At 38.0% G+C, this 20,520-nt stretch overlaps 1 protein-coding gene across 1 annotated transcript in view; it reads right to left on the reverse strand.

Annotated features, from left to right (window-relative positions):
- RYR2 (ryanodine receptor 2 (cardiac)) overlaps positions 1–20,520 on the reverse strand; it is an 814,526-nt gene that overhangs the window by 367,758 nt on the left and 426,248 nt on the right. Inside the window, exons 30-35 of the mRNA XM_006895387.1 lie at positions 14,774–14,982; positions 13,963–14,312; positions 13,285–13,399; positions 11,586–11,746; positions 9,169–9,328; positions 2,713–2,799 (exon numbers count right to left, since the gene is read on the reverse strand). Coding sequence (XP_006895449.1) covers positions 2,713–2,799; positions 9,169–9,328; positions 11,586–11,746; positions 13,285–13,399; positions 13,963–14,312; positions 14,774–14,982 — 1,082 coding nt within the window. The remainder of the gene's footprint in view (positions 1–2,712; positions 2,800–9,168; positions 9,329–11,585; positions 11,747–13,284; positions 13,400–13,962; positions 14,313–14,773; positions 14,983–20,520) is intronic.

Below are 20,520 nucleotides of genomic sequence, written 5' to 3' on the forward strand. Positions count from 1 at the left end.
GGAGGGATGGCGCAGGAGGGGAAAGCCCTCTATGAGGTGGATTGATTCAGTGACTGGAATAATCGGGATGGGAGTGTCAGAGACAGTGTGATTGGCACAGCACAGAGCAGAGTTTAGGGCTGTTGTACATAGAGTCGTGGCTCGACGGCACATAACAACAACAACATGTATGGCCAAGGTAAACTGACTCAGCGCTGAGCCTGCAATAGGTTTGCAAAGGAATAAAATTGCATAGGAGTAGAGTGGCCATCTTTTTCCTCAAAGTAGCTAATAGATTTGGAAGGCCACTATGCTCACCACTATACAACCAATGCTATGTAATAGATTTTAATCATGTGCCATTGAGTTGTCAGAGGAGCTCCTTAACAATAAGCCACCAGAGACTCCTTATGTGTCTGTGTCTGAATGTGTGTGTTCATAAATATACACACACAGAAACACACACATATACATATACACATAGTATTTGGAGATATAAACAAAATTCATTAATTCAATAAAATAATAGATTAGTATAAATGACAAAAGGGAAAAAGCCCAGTATGGAGGTCCATAAGAAAGGGGAGCTATTATAAAATAATGTGGTCAGGAGAAAAGATGGGGTGCTTGAAAAGGTGGTATCTAAATAGAGGGCTACAAGACCATGTGAACATGTGGGGAAGGACATGTATATGGGGATGAACCATCAATGCAAATAACCACCTTTCTAAATCATGTTTCATTGTACTTAATCTGCTTCTTCAATTTTCCAGTGGATGCTCCAAATATACCGTCCTGACTTAATAATCTTTGGGCATTCAACCCAAAATATCCTCTGAGGTTTTCTGTAAAGTAAACCCTAGTTTAGCTTAATTAGTGCAGAATGTCTGCCTTAAGCATTAGCACTTCTAAGATATACAGGATCAAATTAACAACAGCAATTTGAAAGAATGGGATAGAAAACTCAGGGGGCAGTGAGTTTATTAATGGAGAGACATTAATTCAGAAAAAGAAGAAAACAGTTTATATTTAAAGAATGTACCTGATCTCACTAAATTGTATATGTAGAAATGTTTGAGTTGGTGTATGTATGTATGTATGTTCTCAACAAAAGCAACAATAAATAAAATTTCAAAAGGGATAGTGACTGTCTTTATTATAGGTGCTGAATTGTTATTAGTACAGTATTACAAGAGTTTCACAACTTGGATTAGTCTTATATTATATGCATGATAGTCTCCAGCCACATCCCAGAAGGTATCATTTGTTATTGATTACATTCACTTACTTCTATTTCAGAAATTACACTTAAATGTATTTTTATTATTATTTGAGTGGAAGTTTACAGAGGAAATAAATTTTCCAGTCAATCATTTACATGCATTTTGTTTTATAATATTAATTACAATACCCTCATTATAACAAATATGTCTTGGAGAAAGTGCAATCAGGGTACTTCTTCTAGACAAGGATGGGGAATTTCATCTTACTTATTTTAGGCATGTTTCCAGGAGGGGCCAGTCTGCTTGGAAAGGTGAAGGGTCAGCAAAAAGGAAGAAACCCATTAATAAGATGGATCAACACAGTGACTATAGCCATGGGTTTGAGTATATCAGGAATGATGAGTATGGCACAGGTTAAGGTTCGGATCTGTCATTCATGGTGTCACCAGGAGCCAAAGTTGACTCAGTGGCACCTAACAACAACAATGTTGTCATTTCTTGTCTGTGATCTTCATTTTTATGGGTCCATCTTTAGCATTTCCTGCCTTCTCAGCTATCTCTTTAGGAAAATTCCATTTCATCTCTCATAGCTGAGTCCCCTTGGGAGTGAGTGGCTTCATGGTATTATTACTCACCATAAAGGCATACCTATTTTTTGGTTGGTAGTTGCACCATGTGGGTGGGTTTATTTCCAAGCTGGAAGGGAGACTAAAGACCATAGTCCCCAAACCAATGATTTCTATCAGATCAGCAAGACTTACCATTTATATGATTTTTTTTAATTCCCTTTTATGTTTCTCCACTCTGTCTAGGCTCTTGTACTATGCTTCCTTTTAAAGTAGTCAGTAGTGTTAGCTGGACACCATTTAGTTCTTCTGGTTTCAGTCATTTGTCATTTTCTTTATCTCTCCCTCTACACTGCTATTTTTCAGTTAATTTATCCCCAGCACTCTTTACAATTTTATAAGAGTCATAAACTAAATGTCATCTCTTCTTTTAACCTTCCCTGGCCCATCTTACCAAACCTGTTTAGTCTATAAATTTGTTCCCAAAATATTTAATACATTTTGTTACAATACCTCACTCACTGACATCTAGTATAGGAATGCCTCATTGAATGTCTAAGGCTATAAAATTTTGTGGAAGGAGGCTGTCCACATCATCAGAGCTCCATTTCATAACAATAATAAAGCATGAATTCATGTCCTTTTCACCATTTCAACTGTTAGTTCAATAAATTCTGTACTGTAAATCAGCATTTTGTTTCAAGTAAGACAAATCATAATAAATACTATTTATCATGATTAAAGATAAATCTTTCAAATTAAGTATGTTACGCAAAAGATCCAAGAAAAAAAAATTATACACTTTTCAAACAAGGTCAACTTTCTTCCTAAAACATGCTTTATATGGTTTACATATGCACTCAAAATTTGAAACAAATTTTGATGAAATAAAAGCATGTTCTAACAGGAAATAGTCCAAATAAAATTCCAGGAATGAGTCTTACCTTTATTCTTCCTAACTCAAATTGGAAAACATTGGGACTTGTTGCTTGTGCAAACACTGCAGGAAATAGTTTTGTGCTTGGCTCCACCTTTGAAAACAAATAAATTTAATATAAGCAAAGTCAAGAAGGTAAGTCAGTAAAGTTTTTGCCTTCGAGTTGGAACTGACTCATAGCTAACCCTCCTGCAGGTTTCTGAGGCTACAATCACCCAGGAGAAGACAACCCACTTTTTCTCCCACTGAAGGGATGGTGGACTTACAATGCTAGAGAGCTGAGGTTTACAGAAGATGACCAGAGAATTTTTCTTTCTTTTTCACAGGGTTGCTGTAAGTTGTAAGTTGACATGATGGTACCCAACAACAACAACAACAACAACAACAACTTTTATATAAATCCTCTTTATTGTTACAATAATTTAATAATTATTTAATTACTATGTGAACATCCCACCACTCATCTGCCTGTTAGTATTACTCTGGTTGTTGCATTTGACTGTCGTTCTGGAAGCTATGCCATCAGTATCTCAAATATCATCTGGGTCATTAATGGTAGACAAGTTTCAGCTTCCAGACTAAATGTACTAGGAAGCAAGACTAGAATTCACTTCTGAAATCATGAAACTCTCAAGACTGTTGGAATTTCTGCATAACACTGTCTGGTCTAGGGATAGAAGATGAGCCCTTAATGGTGCAAGGCACTCAAAATATGTCTGGGTAAGGAGTACCTCCTCAAAGAAGAGTCTACTTTACCACCATAGAGGGAGCAAAGCTTTCAACTAAGGATGAACCTTCATTTGCTGATGCAGTATGACTCAAAATGAAGACAAAAAATCTGCAAATATCCAGTAACAACAGAGCATGGTATCTGTTCAGATACCAATGGATTCATGGTACAAAGCATGAGTCTAGGAAAAGTGAAATGAATTAAAAAAAATAAAATGGAACCCCAAACCATCAAGATCTTGGCATTAATGAGTGGAAATGCATTGATATTGGCCATTGAGAATCAGGCAACCCTATGATCTACTATCCTAGGAATGAAAAATTGAAAAGGATTAGCTTCCCAGTCATTGTAAAAACTATATTTAAAAATCTACTCTGAAGTAAAATACAGTCACTGATAGAATAATATCCATATTTAGGTAAGGACAACCTTGTAATACAATGATTATATGAACATATGCACAAATATCTAGAGTTAAATATGAAGATATTGAGGATTCTAACAACTGGAATTTCTACCAGTCTGGAATTGTTTGAACATGTATTAAGGCACCTTAGAAAACAAACAAGAAGAGTTGGTAGTCAGAAAGTATGGTGTCGGGATAGACACAAGGGCAGAAATCATGTTAGAATTATATACCACCAAAACATTATTAAGTGTAAATATCTAGATTTGAAAAACATAAACAATTATACACATGAACTTTGTATGATGGAATGCACAGGAGTCTAACTGGCTTAATTTGCAGAAAGAGACACTGAAGAAGCTCAATAGAATTAATCAGAAAAAGAAACAACCAAGCGTAGAAAAGATCATCAGTTGCTTACATGCAAATTCAAATTAAAGTTGAACAAAAGAAAAATATGTCCATAAGAGCCAAAATTCAACCTTGAGGAAAAATTATGTACATGAAGAATTAATTTAAAAAAACAGATTTGATACAATAAACACTAATTGCCAAAGACCAGATGAGTTGTGGAATGACATGAAGGACATAATATATGAAGCAAGAAAAAGGTCACTAGAAAACTGAATTCTGAAGCTTTGTCTGACACACTCTGGACATGTTTCAAGCAGGGACATCATGCTTGAGAGGGTGGAGGGACAGTATAAGAGAGGAAGGCCTTTGATGAGGTGGATTGATTCAGTGACTGGGATAATGGGGGTAGGTGTGTCAGAGACAATAAGATTGGCACATGTTAGAGCAGGCTTTAGGGCTGTTGTACATGGGTTGCTATGAGTTGCAGGTGACTTGACTGCACATAACAGCAACAACAAGTGAAATGAACATAGGAGGCAAGCAGTCATGAAGAGACAGGCTGAGTTTGGATGTGTTACTTCAGCACTGTCTACCTAGCATGCATAGATGTATAGATAATTAAAAAGGTTGTTGATTTGAGGAATAGAGTCATAAGGAGCCCTACTTATTTACTTGGCCAGATGTGGGGACGAAGACTGAGTGAAAGGGTCAACTGGTCTGTAATGCATAGAGAAGTGGGAAGCCCTGAGTTTGTGGCTGATGTAATTTTGGACCTAGCCACAGATGGTTGGTCTGATATAGTTAGCTACAGATTGTTAACCAGAACTCAGGAAGATGAAATGATGATGATCCATATTTTGAGCCAGGGCTGACTGCTGCCACCTGATGGCTTGTTCTAGACTGGAATTTGTGATGCCCATGCTCAGTTTTATAACTGAATAGAAGATTCTTTAGCCAAAAGTTATTGCTTATTCCTTCAGAGTATTGGTTTGATAGATATGGACAAGTTAGAAATTGGCTATCTAAACCTGGTCAACTGACTGGAGATTCATATTTATGCCTATTCAAAAAAAAAAAAAGAGGTGAACCAATAGAGTGTGGAAATTATTGAACAGTATCACATGGAAGCAAAGTCATGTTAATGATTATCCAAAAACTACTGGAAGAGTAAGTATATAAACAGAGGACTACCAGGCATACAAGCCAGCTTTAGAAGAGGCTGTGGCACTAAGGTCAAATGGATCTTGGCTGAAAGTAATGTACCACCAGAGGAGTGTCTATCTGTGTTTCATTGACTATGCAAAGGCATTTGACTGTGTGGATTACAACAAATTGTGGCTAACTTTGAGAAGAATGGGAATCCCAAAACATTTAATTGTGCTCATCCAAAACCTACACTTGGACCAGAAATCAGTCCTCATAACAGACCAAGGAAACACAGAGCAAGGGAACACTGATTCAAAACCAGGAAAGGAGTGCTTTGGGGATGTGTCCTGTCACCATAACTTTTCAATCAATATGGATAACAGATCATTTGGAAGGCTGAGCTTTATGAAGAAGAATGTGGCATCAGGATTGGAGGAAGACTCATCAACAACCTGTGTAATATAGATGGCATAACCTTGCTTGCTGAAACCAAGGAGGACCTGAAACATTTGCTGCAGAAGGTCCACTGAAGCTCAATATCAAGAAGACAAAAATTCTCACCCTTGAGTCAACTGGAAACACAATGACAGATGAAGAGATTGAGGTTGTTAACAATTTTATCTTGCTTTGTTCCATAATCAACACTCTTGATGACAGCAGTCAGGAAATAAAAAAATGACTTGCATTGGGGAATCTGCCATCAGGGACCTCTCCAGAGTGCTAAAGACCAACAATGTTAGTCTAGAGACTAAGGCGTGTTTGCTTCGGGTCAGGGTCTTTTCAACTACTTGCTATGCAGCAGAGAGCTGGACAATTGCCAAGAATGACAGAAGAATTGATACCTTTGAGTTGTGGTGCTGGAGAAAAGTATTGAACAAACCATGGTCTGCCAAGAAAACAAAGAGGTTGGTCCTAGAGAGGATGAAAACAAGCTGCTCCTTAGAGGTAAGGATTTTAAAGCTCTCCTTACATAATATGGGCATGTTGCCAGGATGGACTAGTCCTTTGAGAAGGACATGATGCTTGGAAGGATTGAGGGATAGTGCAGAAAAGGAAGACCCCAGATAAGATGGATTGACACAGCAACTAGTGAAATGGGGATAGGTGTGTCAGTGGCAGTGAGACTGGCTCAGGATAGGGCAGGATTAAGAGCTATTGTACATAGGGTTACTTAGATCACAGGTGACTCAGTGGCATATAGCAACCAGGAATGAGGCATGAAGTAGCTGATAGACACACATTCACTAATGTAGGTATTAGTAAAATGATTGTAAAGGGAAAGTTAATTCTTTATATATGAAAGTTAATCGCTAGAAAAGCCAGGGGGTGGTCTGTGGTATCAAAGGTTCAATATTATTTTCCTAGCCATTGAATTGGATTTTGCCACAAGGATGGCCCAAAACATAGGATTGGGGCAGTCGGGTCAATTCACAAGGGGATTGGCTAATCTTGCCATTAAATTGAGTAGATTTAGCAGCAAAAAATGTTTAGAATATTCCCACTACTAAAGAAAATGCATAGAAAACAGAGGAAGCATCTTTTAGGGAAAAAGATTCCTGCACCACTCAGATTAGGACCTATAGGAGTCACAGAAGCCACAGCAGAGAAACAGAGACCTGACAAGAGACAGCTGACTTTGGACTGTTACCCCATGGGACCAGAGCTAGAAGCTTTCAACCAAGTTATCTGGAGGACTGGGGAAGAGGGGTGAGATGCCATAACTGGTAGAAGTAAGAACTTTGTAGCTCTGGCCTATAACCACAAGGCAGAAGGCTAATATGCCTGTGAGCACATACTGGAAGCTATCCCAACTAAACAATTATACATTGCTGCCAATTTGAATTATAGCCTTTTGACTTTCCTCATAAGCACCATAACCATGAAAAGATGACAAGAAAAACCAGATCAAAATGAAAGTTAGGATAGACTCTGGAATTTGCTCTTGACCTATAGAGAATGTAAAGGAAGAAAATTATGAAGTATCAGAGAAGATCTCAAATGGCAGTACTAGAAAACAAAGTATTAAGGAAATATAAAAAGAGCTGAAGTTATAAAACCAAAAGAGAAGAACAAACTCAGCTTGTCTCAAGCTAAAAGAATCAAAGGTTCAAGGATTGATTAGTACACTGAAGGATGGGCAAAATAGTGAACTATGCACGAAGCACTAAAAGACGACAGCAAGAATACAGTTACTGTACCAGAAAAGTTCTTCATTAAGTCTTTTCAGAAAGTAGCATATGATCAAGAGCCAATGGTAATGAAGGAAAAAGTTCATGTTGTACTGAAAGTACTGGCAAGAAAAAGGCCCCAGGAATTGATGGAATGCCCATTGCCATGTTTCAGGGGATAGATGCAATCCTAGAAGTACTAACTCAGCTATGCCAAGAAATTTGGAAGAAGGGCTACTGGTCCAACTGAATAGAAGAGGAATGTGCCTGTTTAAAGAAAAAAGGAGGAGTGTGACTCAACAGAATGTTGAATTTACCAAACAATAATGTCAAACATACATACAAGTAAGTGAAATTTTGCTGAAGTTTACAAAAAAAAATGGCTACTACAGTACATGTGTGCTCTTTCAGAAATTGTACAGGAAGCAAGAAGTAGGTGTTTGAGAAGGACATTGTTTAAACTTAGGAGAGGTATCATCACCGTTGTTTTTCTCCACCTAATCTATCCAATACGTATGGTTAGCAAGAATCTACACAAAAAAGAATGCAGCATAAGTATTGGTGGAAGACTCATCTACAACCTACCATATACAGATGACATTATCATACATGTCAAGAGTGAAGAAGACTTAAGAAGATAAAAGACTACAGTTTTCCTTTTGGAAACTAACATCAATAAAACAAAAACCTTCACAACTAATCCAACAAACAACATATGTTGATTAATGGTAAAAATATTAAAGTTGTCAAGGATTTAATTTTATTTTAATCCACAATTAACACCCACAGAAGCAAAAGTCAGGAAACCAAAGCACTCATTCTGTAGGACAAAATCTGCTGCCAAATAGTTCTTTAAACTATTCGAGAGCAAGGATATCAGTTTAAAAGTGCACCTGACCTAAACCATGGCATTTTTTTATTATTAAATTTTATTAGTTTTAATGAACATTTACAGAGATTTTGGGTTTTCATTCATTCATTGTTGCACTGTTTTCTCCACCCTCCTCTCCAGTTTGTTCTTCTTCGCCCCGCCCAATGTCTGTTTCGATTGCTTCATATGCATGAAAGTTGAACAATGAGTAAGGAAGATCACAGAAGAATTGATTCCTTTAAACTGTGATGCTGGCAAAGAATATTGAATATATTATGGGCTGGCAAAATACCAAGTACATGTCTATTTGAAAACTTGCATCCAGAATGCCCCTCAGAAGCAAGGAAAGTTGCATCTCACATGTACTTTGGGCCTACTATCAGGAGTATCTACTCCTTGAAAAAGAGGTCATATATCGAAAAGGAGATGGCAAGTGAAGGAGAGGAAGACCTTCAATAAGCATGACTGACAAGGTGCCAGCAACAATGATCATCATCAGACATCATGAGGAGTTCATAGGATGCACAGGATTGGTTAGAGTTCCCTTCCTACTGTACGTAGGGTCTCTACCTGCTGGGTTCAACTGAACAGGTCCTACCAGGAGGAACATGGGAATATTTTTGAAAGTTCATGCCATCTGTTGACTTTTCAGAGTTTAAGATATCCTTTTTTATTTTCTTCTGTTAATTTCATTTCATTTACTTTTTGATCTTATAAAATTGATTTCTCTTTACTGAGAAAATTGTTTCTCTCTCCTTAGAAGCATGCCCACATCCATGTATACATACCTGGTAATAGGTGCTCAATTCCTTGCCATTAGCAGTGAATGTGAGCAAGCCACTGGCCACGTCCACCACACAGCCAATCTCCAGTCCGTTGTTGTTGCGTCCTTGCCCAGGGCTCATACTCTCACCTGCACACACCATGTAGCAGTTGCTGCGTTTGATGCTGAATTAAACAAACAAAACAAAACTATCTTTGTACAAACACAGATACACTGTAAAGCATGTGTTTTTTGCACACTAAACCTAATTATGCTGCGCAAGCAACAAGCTCATGCTGCAATGAGACAGGTGCACAATGGGTCCAATTCTGTGATTCTGAGCAGCACTCCATTGGCGCCAGTGGGAATTCTGAGTCGGGTCTTACACTTTGCTAAATGTTTTGCCTCACGGAGACAGGTCAATGAGTGTGAACTCAGTAAGATGTGACCTGTACCTTCCTCCAAAAACTCAAACCAAACTAGACTCTTCTCTGAGATTAAGAACAATTTTACCTATTAAAAAATCAGCAAAATGTGTCATTTTATTGTTTTGGTTTTAGACCTACTCTAAGATGAGGACTATTAATTTCTAAATAATTAATGTGCTATGATGAAAATTCCCCGTGATCTGCTTTGAGATAGTAAATCTGTAACTACTGAGCAGATCACCACCCATTTGGAAACATAAAACATAAGAGTCAGAAGATTCATTTTACAGTAAAACTGCTCCATATGGTTTTGTTGGCTGTACTTTTTTATAGAAGATCACCCAGCCTTTCTCCTGTGGTGCCATGATATGTGTTCTAAGCATAAGTTCTTATTTTAGTAGGTTAACACTATCTTTGCACCACCTTAGTCAACACTATTAACAAAATTCTACCTGATTTTCACCTTCAGAAGAACTTACAGCTGAGATACTTAGAAAGCTAACTGATTTCAGATTCCCTTCCATTCCCTTTCTGTGTCACTACACAGTTGAATCATAAATGAAAATAGAAGGGGGAAAGACTAAATACATATAAAAAGGTGTTAAAGGACAAAAGTTTAGGATAAAATTAGTTTCCAAATAGTCAGAGTTATATTTCTTTGAATGACTTACATAAGATTCAATAATCCCTTCTTAATCTTCATTTCTATACCAAAATCACCTATGAGTAAGCTTACCTCACTACTGAATAATTTTCTTCTACTGTTGCTATCCAATGTGTTCTCTAAGAAATCTCCTAGAAGCCAGTTCTTAGTGTGTTCTGAAATTAAGTACTCTTCACACATGATTTTGCTTAAGGAAATAGTTTTAAGGTCTAGACCCATGATGCTTCAAGTATTACAACCAGAAGGCAAGAGAGTGGGTGTCTCCAACACCAAAGCAAATGGTGCCATTATAGGGGAAATAGCATCATGGCGGGCTTTTTCAATGAGAACTGTCACAGCAGATCATGGAGGAGGCACGGGCACAAAAGGTGGATGTGAATGACAAACTCTTCTCGTCTCATTCTGTAAGAAACCTGGCCTTGAAGGTTTGGTTTGAGTTTGGTTTGTCTTACAAATGGAAAAAGGATGGTACAGAAAGTTCAACTGACTTACCCAAAGCCACACAGCGAGTCAATGGTAAGGCTGAGGAAAGAACCCACTTGCTCCTCAGTCTGAGTACAAATGCACCCACCAGGTTTACACCACTAGTCCACACTGTCTACTGCTTTCATCCCACAAGACAACTGGTTCCCCAAATGCATATCACATTATAAAAGAAACAGTTCTTCTTAAGCCCTTCTTATCTATCTCTTATTCATAAAACAGGTTGTTGGTTATCAATGTCCTTAGTCATATACCGTAGTTGCTGTGGCTGTTGTTGGGGGCTATGGAGTTGATTACAACTCATAGCAACCCTATGAACAATAGGTCTGAACCCTGTCTTATCCTGCATCATCCTCATCATCTCTAATAATCTTGAACCCATGGTTGCAATAACTGTGTGAATCCATCTCATTAAAGGTCTACTTCTCTTTTGCAGACCCTCTGCCTTTCCCTGGCATGAGGTCCTTTCCCAAGTATTGGTCCCTCCTGAATACATGCCCAAGGAGGTAAGGTGAATTGTCATTATCCTTGTCTCTATGGAGCACACAATGGGCGCACTTCTTTCCAGACATGTTTATTCTTTTGGTGGATGGGATATTCAATAATTTCTGCCAACACCAATGTTCAAAGGCATTACCCAGAAAAGGTTGCACTTTTCTTACTTGATAATATCCAGATTCTTTATGAGCTTACATGAGTAACAGAAATTATACTAACACTTATGACTGGGTTTTATTTCTCCTATGAGAAGAAATACTCTCTTAGGAAAGAAATTCAGAAGAAAAAATTATCTAGAAATACCACATTCTTTTATCAGATTTCACCCATAAGGAAAAAAATAACAAAGCAAAACTGAGGAAAACCAACCTTTCATGAACTTTTCCTTTCTCATCCCCCAGAGTAACGGTCACTGTACGAACTGTGTCCAGGTCGAAGCCTGTGTGGTACTGATGGAAATCGGATGTGATCCATCCCACCCAGACACTAGCAGGGTCTTGTCCAGGAAAGATTCGCACGGAGTAATAATACTGTCAAGGAAGGAAGGCCAGAATGTTGAGGAAGAAGAAAATCTTTGATCTGTACTATTAATTCTTCTGGAATCTCTGCATTACTTAAGACTACATTCTTCACTGAAAATCATTCAGCCTAATTAAAATGTTTTAGGCACAAAGGAGAGAGCTCTGGTGTCTGAGTGGTGAGGAATTGTGCTGTCCAGCCAAAGACATACGATTCTAATTCACCCCAGTTGCTCCATAAGACAAAGATGAGCAATCTCCTCCTGTGTGATTTACAGACTCTGAAAAAATGCTGAAGAATCGGCTATGAGTCAGTTTTACCTTGATGGTACACAACAAAAGACTGACACTGCAAAATGAGGAAAGTCACATAAGAGAGAACTTGAAGCAAAAAGTAGGCAGAAAGACAGTTATTTGAGGAAAACACTAGGATTTCAGGCTTTTCTTATTTCCTAGAAGCAGGTATGTAGGTACATGTGTGAATGTTTGTATGTACATGTGTCTATGTCTGTATACATACTCACACGCATATCTAGTATGTTTATGTAATAGAATGAGCACAATATTAAGCAGGTAAGTGTCAAATTCTTCCAGCTTGCAGAAGTAGACTAATCCAAGCTAGATATTTGTATATCTACCACCCACCACCTTGGAAATTACCTGCGTTTTCTACCTATGACATAAGATACTTTGGCACCTACTCAGCCATCTGAAAGGCACGTGATTTGAATCTATCAGATGCTCAACAGGAGAGAGACAAGTGACCTCTTCCTGTGCAACTAAAACTGTCTCTGAAAATCCAAAGAAGTGTCAGTTATGGGTTGGTTCCAATTCAATGGTACACAACAACAATCTTTAAAGTATTTTTAAATAGTTCAATTCTAATAGGTTAATGAGAAATCAAGAATGAAAGCATTCTAGAAGCAATATATAAATAGAATTATTTCATTGGAGAACCTAAGGACAGTATTTCTGAGAAAAATTATAATGGTAGCCAGTAAAACTTGACCTCTATCTAGTAAAAGATATTAAATAATCTTTTAAACCCATCACGAATATGGAGGAAACTACATTTACCTTGAAAAGCTGAGAATAAAGTGAAAATGTTGTAAAAAACATTGAATTCAAGATTATAGGTGTCATTAAACTCATGTTTCCTAAAGTGGCTTGCTTATTGTTTCAAAAGTAATTGTATACATATTCAAGTGTGTAATATTTTAAAACTCCATGAAACTCAAATCTTAAATTCATGACCATTGAGTCAGAACTGAATCACAGCTGATTCTACAGTGGATTTTCAGATTCTATAAACAGCATGAGAGGAGAGTACTCATCTTTGTCTTGCATAGCAGCTTGTGGATTCGAACCACCTAACTCTGAGTTGGCAGCAGAAATCCTTAGTCGCTAGGTCACCAGAACTCCCTAATAAAATATAACTCAACAATGATTTTTTAAAAATTGCTAAATATGATGAATCCAAATTAGCTGTGCAAAGTACAAAGCATCACAACAGAAAACAAAAATCAATGCTAAACGCTGCAACTTCATACCGTAGACGTTTGCATCAGGTAGTCATAGTCATCCCGGTCATCGGCAAGCACATCTTCAGTAAGTCGTGCAGAATGGCTTGTGCTGTAATCTGGCTTTGTTCTTCTAAGCAAAAATCTGCAGGAAGCAGAGGACTAGGAATAAGCACTGTTAAAATACTCTGTCTCCTTCAAACATTAGTATATGATCAAATCAGTCCTTCTCAATTGATGATATTTGACAAAGGCTGAAGACATTTTTGGTTGTCACTGGTGGAGGGTACCATTAGCACCTAGTAACATGCTAAGGATGTTACAGAACATTCTACAATGCACAGGACTGTGCCTACAACAGAACTTTATCCAGTCCAGAGTGGTAATAGTGCTTAGGTTGAAGAATCTTAACTTAGGTCAAGACAATATTGGAATCTGTTTTGTTGTCCATAAAATATATAATTCACAGAAAACTCTCAGTAAGTCTCAATCAAGAATATAAATATACTTTTGCAAGTAATTATTGGGATAGATTATTCCAGTATCAACAAATTCCATGACCAGGGGGTTGTACAGTTTCTCCTATTTTGTGTGTGCATGCATGCATAGCAGTGGAGGAACAAAATAACATAGGGAAATTTTTTTCTACTTTAACTTTTTCAACATAGTAACTCCATATTTCAAATCACATTGCATTATATCAATGACCTTTGTTTCAGACGAGAGGGTTTTTCTTGAGCATAATCTTTGTGGTTGTTAAACTCCGATTTTGTAGTCTCTTTCTCTTTTTCCACCCGGTCGGGCACTAGATGACCATGAGCTGTCTTCATTAGAACCTCAAAGTCGGAATCTGCATCAAAATCTTCCAGTTCATTCTTGGGCCCAAAGAGGCTGGCGCCAGGGAGCCCCCCTGCAGTCTTGGAGAACACCTCTGCACACTCGATTGGCATGCTCAGACGGTAAAACATCATGTCAGTGCTGCTGTTCTGGGACCCGAAGGACTTCTGGGTCACCTTCAAACATGGGCAACTATCAATGGTGCCGTCTATTCTGGTCACCTACCAAAGGAACAAGTAATCGTTCAAACTACTATCATCTATTTCTTAATTCTAATGATGACCAATGCATAGTATGCTTACAGAAATCAAATAATGGTCCAAATACGTTACCATTTGGGAAAAGAATTTCAACTATACAGATCACTATCTTATATTTATAGTGACAGTTGTGCTTCTAACTTGAAAGATTGTTTAGGAAGTGCATATTAAAATTTACACAGTCTGTGTCTGACATTAACATAAATTAACACTACCATTAATATAAAAATGAATTAAATATCAATCAATATAATTTCACAATACTTAGTATTATAGGTAGTCAATTCCGCATCTGTGTAACACAATGGGGACATCAATATAAATAAGTTACAATAATTGCACAAGTCAAAACTCTCACATAAGAAGAGAGCTCACTTTGGGGGTTTTAGGCAATAGTATGATTTTTAAAGAAAAAAGCAAACCTCAATATGCTCATGGTTGGATGGCACTTGGAGGAACTGAGGAAGCCTCTTGCTCAGCCACATGGTAATGTCCCTGTTTGTATTCACTGCAAATGGTTCAAAGCCCTCTTGTAAGCCACAGATGGTGAAATATTTCAAGGTGCTGACATCTTTTCCAAAGTTCATTCTGCCCACCTGTGCCACACCTAGGCTGCACACAGGTATGAATCCTGGGGAGAAAAATAAAAATGAAAATCTTTATTCTGATTAGTAAGACAATTACCAAAACTATTGTTCTGGAATTGCTGATCCTACAGCCCTCTCACTCAGGAGTTCGTCTAAGGAAGAAGGGGGGAGACAGAGAAGTCCCTACCATGGCTGTGCTGGTCCATCAGCTTAAGAATTCAATACAGTAAAACTATACAAGGCATGCTTTCCAGATATTAAAGAGAAGAAGGAGTAGCAGGTGAAATCTATAAGGATTAAATCCATAAATAGGTAGTAGCTTCTGAACTTTGAAAAAAATCTTGCCTATATAGATGAATGTGTGTGTATACGTTAATATAAGAATACATATATGTATGTGTGTGTCTATCTGTGCTTCATTGACTATGCAAAGGCTTTTAACTGTGTGGATTACAAGCAGCTGTGGCTGACTCTGAGAAGAATGGGAATCCCAGAACATTTGATTATGCTAATGCAAAACCTATACTTGGACCAAGAGGCAGTCGTCAGAACAGAGCAAGGAAACACTACATTGTTCAAAATCAAGAAGGGGGTCCATCAGGGATGTATTTTGTCTCCATACCTTTTCAATCTGTATGCAGAACAGATCATCCAAGACGCTGGGCTGTACAAGGAGGAATGTGGCATCAGGATTGATGAAAGAGTCATCAACAACCTGCGTTTTGCAGATGACACAATCCTACTTGCTGAAACTGAGGAGGACCTGAAGCCCTTGCTACAGAAGGTCAAGGACTGCAGCCTCCTATATGGATTGAAGCTTAACATCAAGAAAACAAAGATTCTCACCACTGGGCAATTGGCAGCATCAGTATGGATGGTGAAGAGATTGAGACAGTTAACAGTTTTAGTTTACTTGGCTCTACAGTCAACACTCTTGGTAACAGCTGCCAGGAAATCAAGAGATTGACTGGGAAAGTCAGCTGTGAAGGACCTCTCAAGAGTACTGGAGAGCAACGACGTCAGGTTGGAGACTAAGGTGTGCCTGATCTGGGCTATAGTCTTCGCCATTATGTCTATGCATCCGAGAGTTGGACAGTGAATAGGGATGACAGAAAGAGAATTGATGCCTTTGAGCTGTTATTCTGGAGAAGAGTGTTGAATATACCATGGACTGCTAGGAGAACAAACAGGTTTGTCCCAGAGGTGAAATTGGAATGCTCCTTGGAGTCAAGGATTCTGAAGCTTCATCTGACGTACTCTGGGCATGTTGCAAGGAGGGACTGGTCCTTGCAGAGGGAAATCATGTTTGGCAGAGTGGATGGGCGGTGCAGAAGAGGAAGACCTTCGGTGAGATGGATCAATTCTGTGACTGGAGTGGTGGGAATGAGTGTGTTTGAGATGGCTAGGTTGGCACAGAATAGAATGGAGTTTAGGGCTGTTGTCACTAGGAGTCGCAAGCGACTCGATGGCACATAATAACAACAATAACGTGTGTGTACATGTTATGTGAGTGCATAAATATACATGTATATTATATAAATATACATAAATATATCCATACTTACATTTAGTACATTTCAAAAAAAGGCAAAATTTTCTTTAAAAACCCAAATTTCACTGTTTCCTTGCAGCTGCTCTCATCTACTAAAATTAAAACTTGAAAACGCTCTCCCACACCAACTCCTTACACCTTCAACAGTGAAACCAGGAATCCCCTCTACCAATAGCTCCATGTTCTTGACATCTTTTTCACGATGTTGGCAGTGTTTCCTCTAGCTCGGAAAGGATGGATCTTTCACAGCCTCAAACCCATTAAGATTGATAAATGACCACAACCACTTCACTGTAGTTGTGCAAAATAACACAACCACTGGGACAAAACAAAACAACAAAAACAACCCAAAGTTCTTCTTGTTAGGTGTCAGCCAGTCAACTATAACTCATATCAATTCTATGAAAAACAGATCAAAACCTTGTACTCTGACTGCTTTTCCTCCAAGACAGACATGTTTGTTCTTTTGACAATCTATAGCATATTCAATACACTTTGCCAACATCACAACTCAAAAGGCAGAAATTCTTCTTCAGTCTGCTTTATTTATTGAACTGGCTTATAGCTGACCCTCCACTGAGTGTTCAGAGACAGTAAATTGCATGGCAGAAGATGGTCCATCTTACTTCTATGGAGCAGCTGCTAGATTCAAACCTTCTCTCTTTGGGTTGGTAGTGCGACTCCTTACCACTAAATCACCAGACCTTTGTGCATGTATGTATGTGTGTTACAGATTTTGAAAACTGATACTTTATCGTAAGAATGTGCACTAGCTCTGGCAGCCTGGCAGTAAGGACCTATGCTGTCAACCTGACGGGAGGGAGTTCAAATCCACCAGCTCCTTCATGGGAGAAGGATAGGCAATCTCCTTTCCTGTGATTTATTGCTTCTGAAAACCTGATGGAGGGTCAGCTATGAATTAGTTCAGACTCAAGGGTACATAATAATGCCAACAACACAGGAATGCAGAAACTTCAGCCCCACCTTTTTCTATCCAATAAGATTTATGACAATATTCATGACACAGTACAACCTGCAAAATCTGGAAACTGTGTAACACAGAAAAGGAAAATAGAAATATTTTCCACTAAAATAAGTGATAGAGAAGAGGCAAGTCTGCATCGTGTCAAAATTGAACTTTCAAGATCTAGAAAAACAAAGAAGCCACATTATATTCCACCTCCACTAGGTGTCAATGTGTTGCTAAAATTTCTCTAAAATCCACTCGTCACCCTTTTCCTTTCAGTGTTATTCTTACTATAGGTTAAGCTAAGCAGTAATGAAATAAATGAAATAATTATGGTACAAAGTCAACAAATAAATCTGTTAAATAAGAACCTAAACCAAAAGGTTTATAAGGAATAGGAAAAACACACCCAATAAAATAACTTAATAAACTAGTCCCTTCTTGACCCAAAGATACTCAAGGTCTATGAGACTCCCAACAGGACCATCTGACACCATTACCACCACAGTAGGCTTGATTATGACAGCGACTGTGAGGATGGCGTCGGAAGCACAAAGTTCAGAGCTGTTGTTCATAGGTTCACTATGAGTTGTAGACAACTCAATGGCATCTAACAATAGTGTAATGCGTCAGCAAATCTTTCTGCTATTGAATAAAAAAAGAAATTACATTCACTGAGCTCATTTTTTTCCCGTTGAAGCTTTTGAAATGAACTGTTTTGAGGAACAAATTAGAATCTGGGCCAATTTGGTAGTTTTTATTTAAACTTCATTTGTTTCTATATCATTTCATGTAAATGTGTGAGTAGTGGGCACAATAAAACACAATCAGTAACAGGATGCAGCTAAAAGTTACAGCATCTAACTTACAGATAAAAAAATGTTGTCTCCGTGACGTGGTAAGTCTCACAAGTAAGCCAACAACTTTCACAACAGAAATTGCATTTTATCTACTGCTTTGATTTGTACTCCTTTCATTGTTGAATTTAGTGAAGGTTAAAACAATATTGGGGATGGGTTGGGGGAGAGAAGGAAATGGGAAGGCTCTGTGTGAAAAACATGTATTCAAATTTGAAAATAAATCAGCATAAAAGAACAAAATTTAAAAAATCAAAAACACGCCCCCAGTATTGTGATAGTTAGATGTCATCCAGTAGACATGGCCTAACTATGACTTACAGCAACTCTATGTACAGCATATCTGAACCTGGTCCTATCCTGCACCATCTTCATGATCTCCCCACAAGCTTGAGCCCATTGTTGTATTAATTTATTTTGTTCATCCTTATTTCATTCTATATATACTTAATTCATCCACTAATTCATCTTGTTGAAGGTCTTCCTCTCTTTCTCCAACCCTTAACTTTTCCTGGCATGATGTCCTTTTCCAAGGACTAGCACCTCCTGACAACATGTTCAAAGCATGTGAGATGAAGTTTCACCATATTTGCCTCTAAGGAGCACTCATGCTGCACAGTCTCCAAGATGAACTTATTTTTTCTTTTGGCCATCCATAAGCTTTTAACACTCTACTCCCCAAAATAGGCACAAGATGATTAAAAAACACACCTCATAATTCTTCATGCTGCACAGCTTACATTCATTGAGACATATTCAAATGAGTAAGTGTCTAACAATGCCAACCACCAGGAATAAGAACACACCCAGCTGTGTTTAAGAAAGCAGAAATGTTTCCAGTTAAAACCAACAGACTGTAGCTGTGCCTGCAGCTGTGCCAGCTCTTGAAGCAATTTTCAAAGAAAATGGCTTTACATAAGGGTCTCCAAAGGAACAAGTGAAAGGATGAATAAATACAAAGAAAAACAGACCTGAGTCTACATCAGCACAAACTGATAAATCTAACATGCATTTCACACATAGAATACCAAGGAAAAACCCCCATAATCTGAGACAGTAAAATCTATTCTTTTTCTATTCATTATATTTATGAGTAAACCCATAGGATCAGATAGTAAAATATACTATTTTTCTATTAATTATATGTTATGGATGAAACATGGGCAACCTCCTCCTGTGCCATTTACTGCCTCTGAAAACCCACTGGGAGTCATCTATGAGCCGGCTTCAACTTATCTTTTTTTTATATTAGAGAATACTAAGATAGGAACACATTCTCAGATAGTAAACATCTAGTTCCTGCCACCACCTCCCCTATTTTTTATTTGTGAAAAGAAGCTCTGGTGGTTTAGTGGCAAGGAGCTGCACTGCCATCCTGAAGGTAGTCGGTACAAGGCCACCAGCCGCTCCACAGGAGAAGGTTGGGCAATCTCCTCCCATACGATTAACTGCCTCTGAAAACCCAGTGGAGGATCAGGGTTCCAACCCCATGAAGAAGTTACTGGGCAAGTGTAAAACTCTGCATAATAAATGCCAACCTTATTGTGATTTTAATATCTGTACTTTTCTACATGCTTTCTATTCTTTCTGTTACCAAAACTAACTAGTGATATGCAGAGATATCTATTCCCTAAAATAATCATTATAACTAGTGAGCTCTTGTGGCCTAGTGGCAAGAAGCTGCACTGCAATCCCAAAGGCAAGTGGTTTGAATCCACCAACCGCTCCACTGGAGAAGGATGGGCAATCTCCTCCTGTGCAATTAATTAACTGCCTCTGAAAACCCACTAAAGGATCAGATATGGGTAAGTTTTGACTCAAAGTTAGACAACAGCAGTCTTAGGATATTGGTTTTACATTGAAGTTATAAAGTTAGCTCCTCCCACCATGAGATGGAATAGAACTCATCATTTTTGTTCTATTCTAATATTTACAGCTCCCAAAAACCCACTTAAAGGGTCAGCTAGGAGTCAGTTCCAACTTGATGGTAATAAGCTTTGACGTTTTTATTAATTTGCAGTGGTTCTTCCTATAGACAGTATTTTTACTGTCTTAATGTTTTGGTTTCCTGTAGAGAAATTTATTCATGCAAGTACATTTATAAGTAGAAGTCAGTATATGCTTTTTAAAACTATTTAAATAAATAAAATTTAACTGTTAAAACTAGGTTAGATTCTGATTTCTCAAGGCACAGATTTAGAGTTCA

Source organism: Elephantulus edwardii, unplaced genomic scaffold (genome assembly GCF_000299155.1).
Source record: "Elephantulus edwardii isolate Elephantulus edwardi_28Jun2011 unplaced genomic scaffold, EleEdw1.0 scaffold00166, whole genome shotgun sequence".
Classification (NCBI taxonomy): domain Eukaryota; kingdom Metazoa; phylum Chordata; class Mammalia; order Macroscelidea; family Macroscelididae; genus Elephantulus; species Elephantulus edwardii.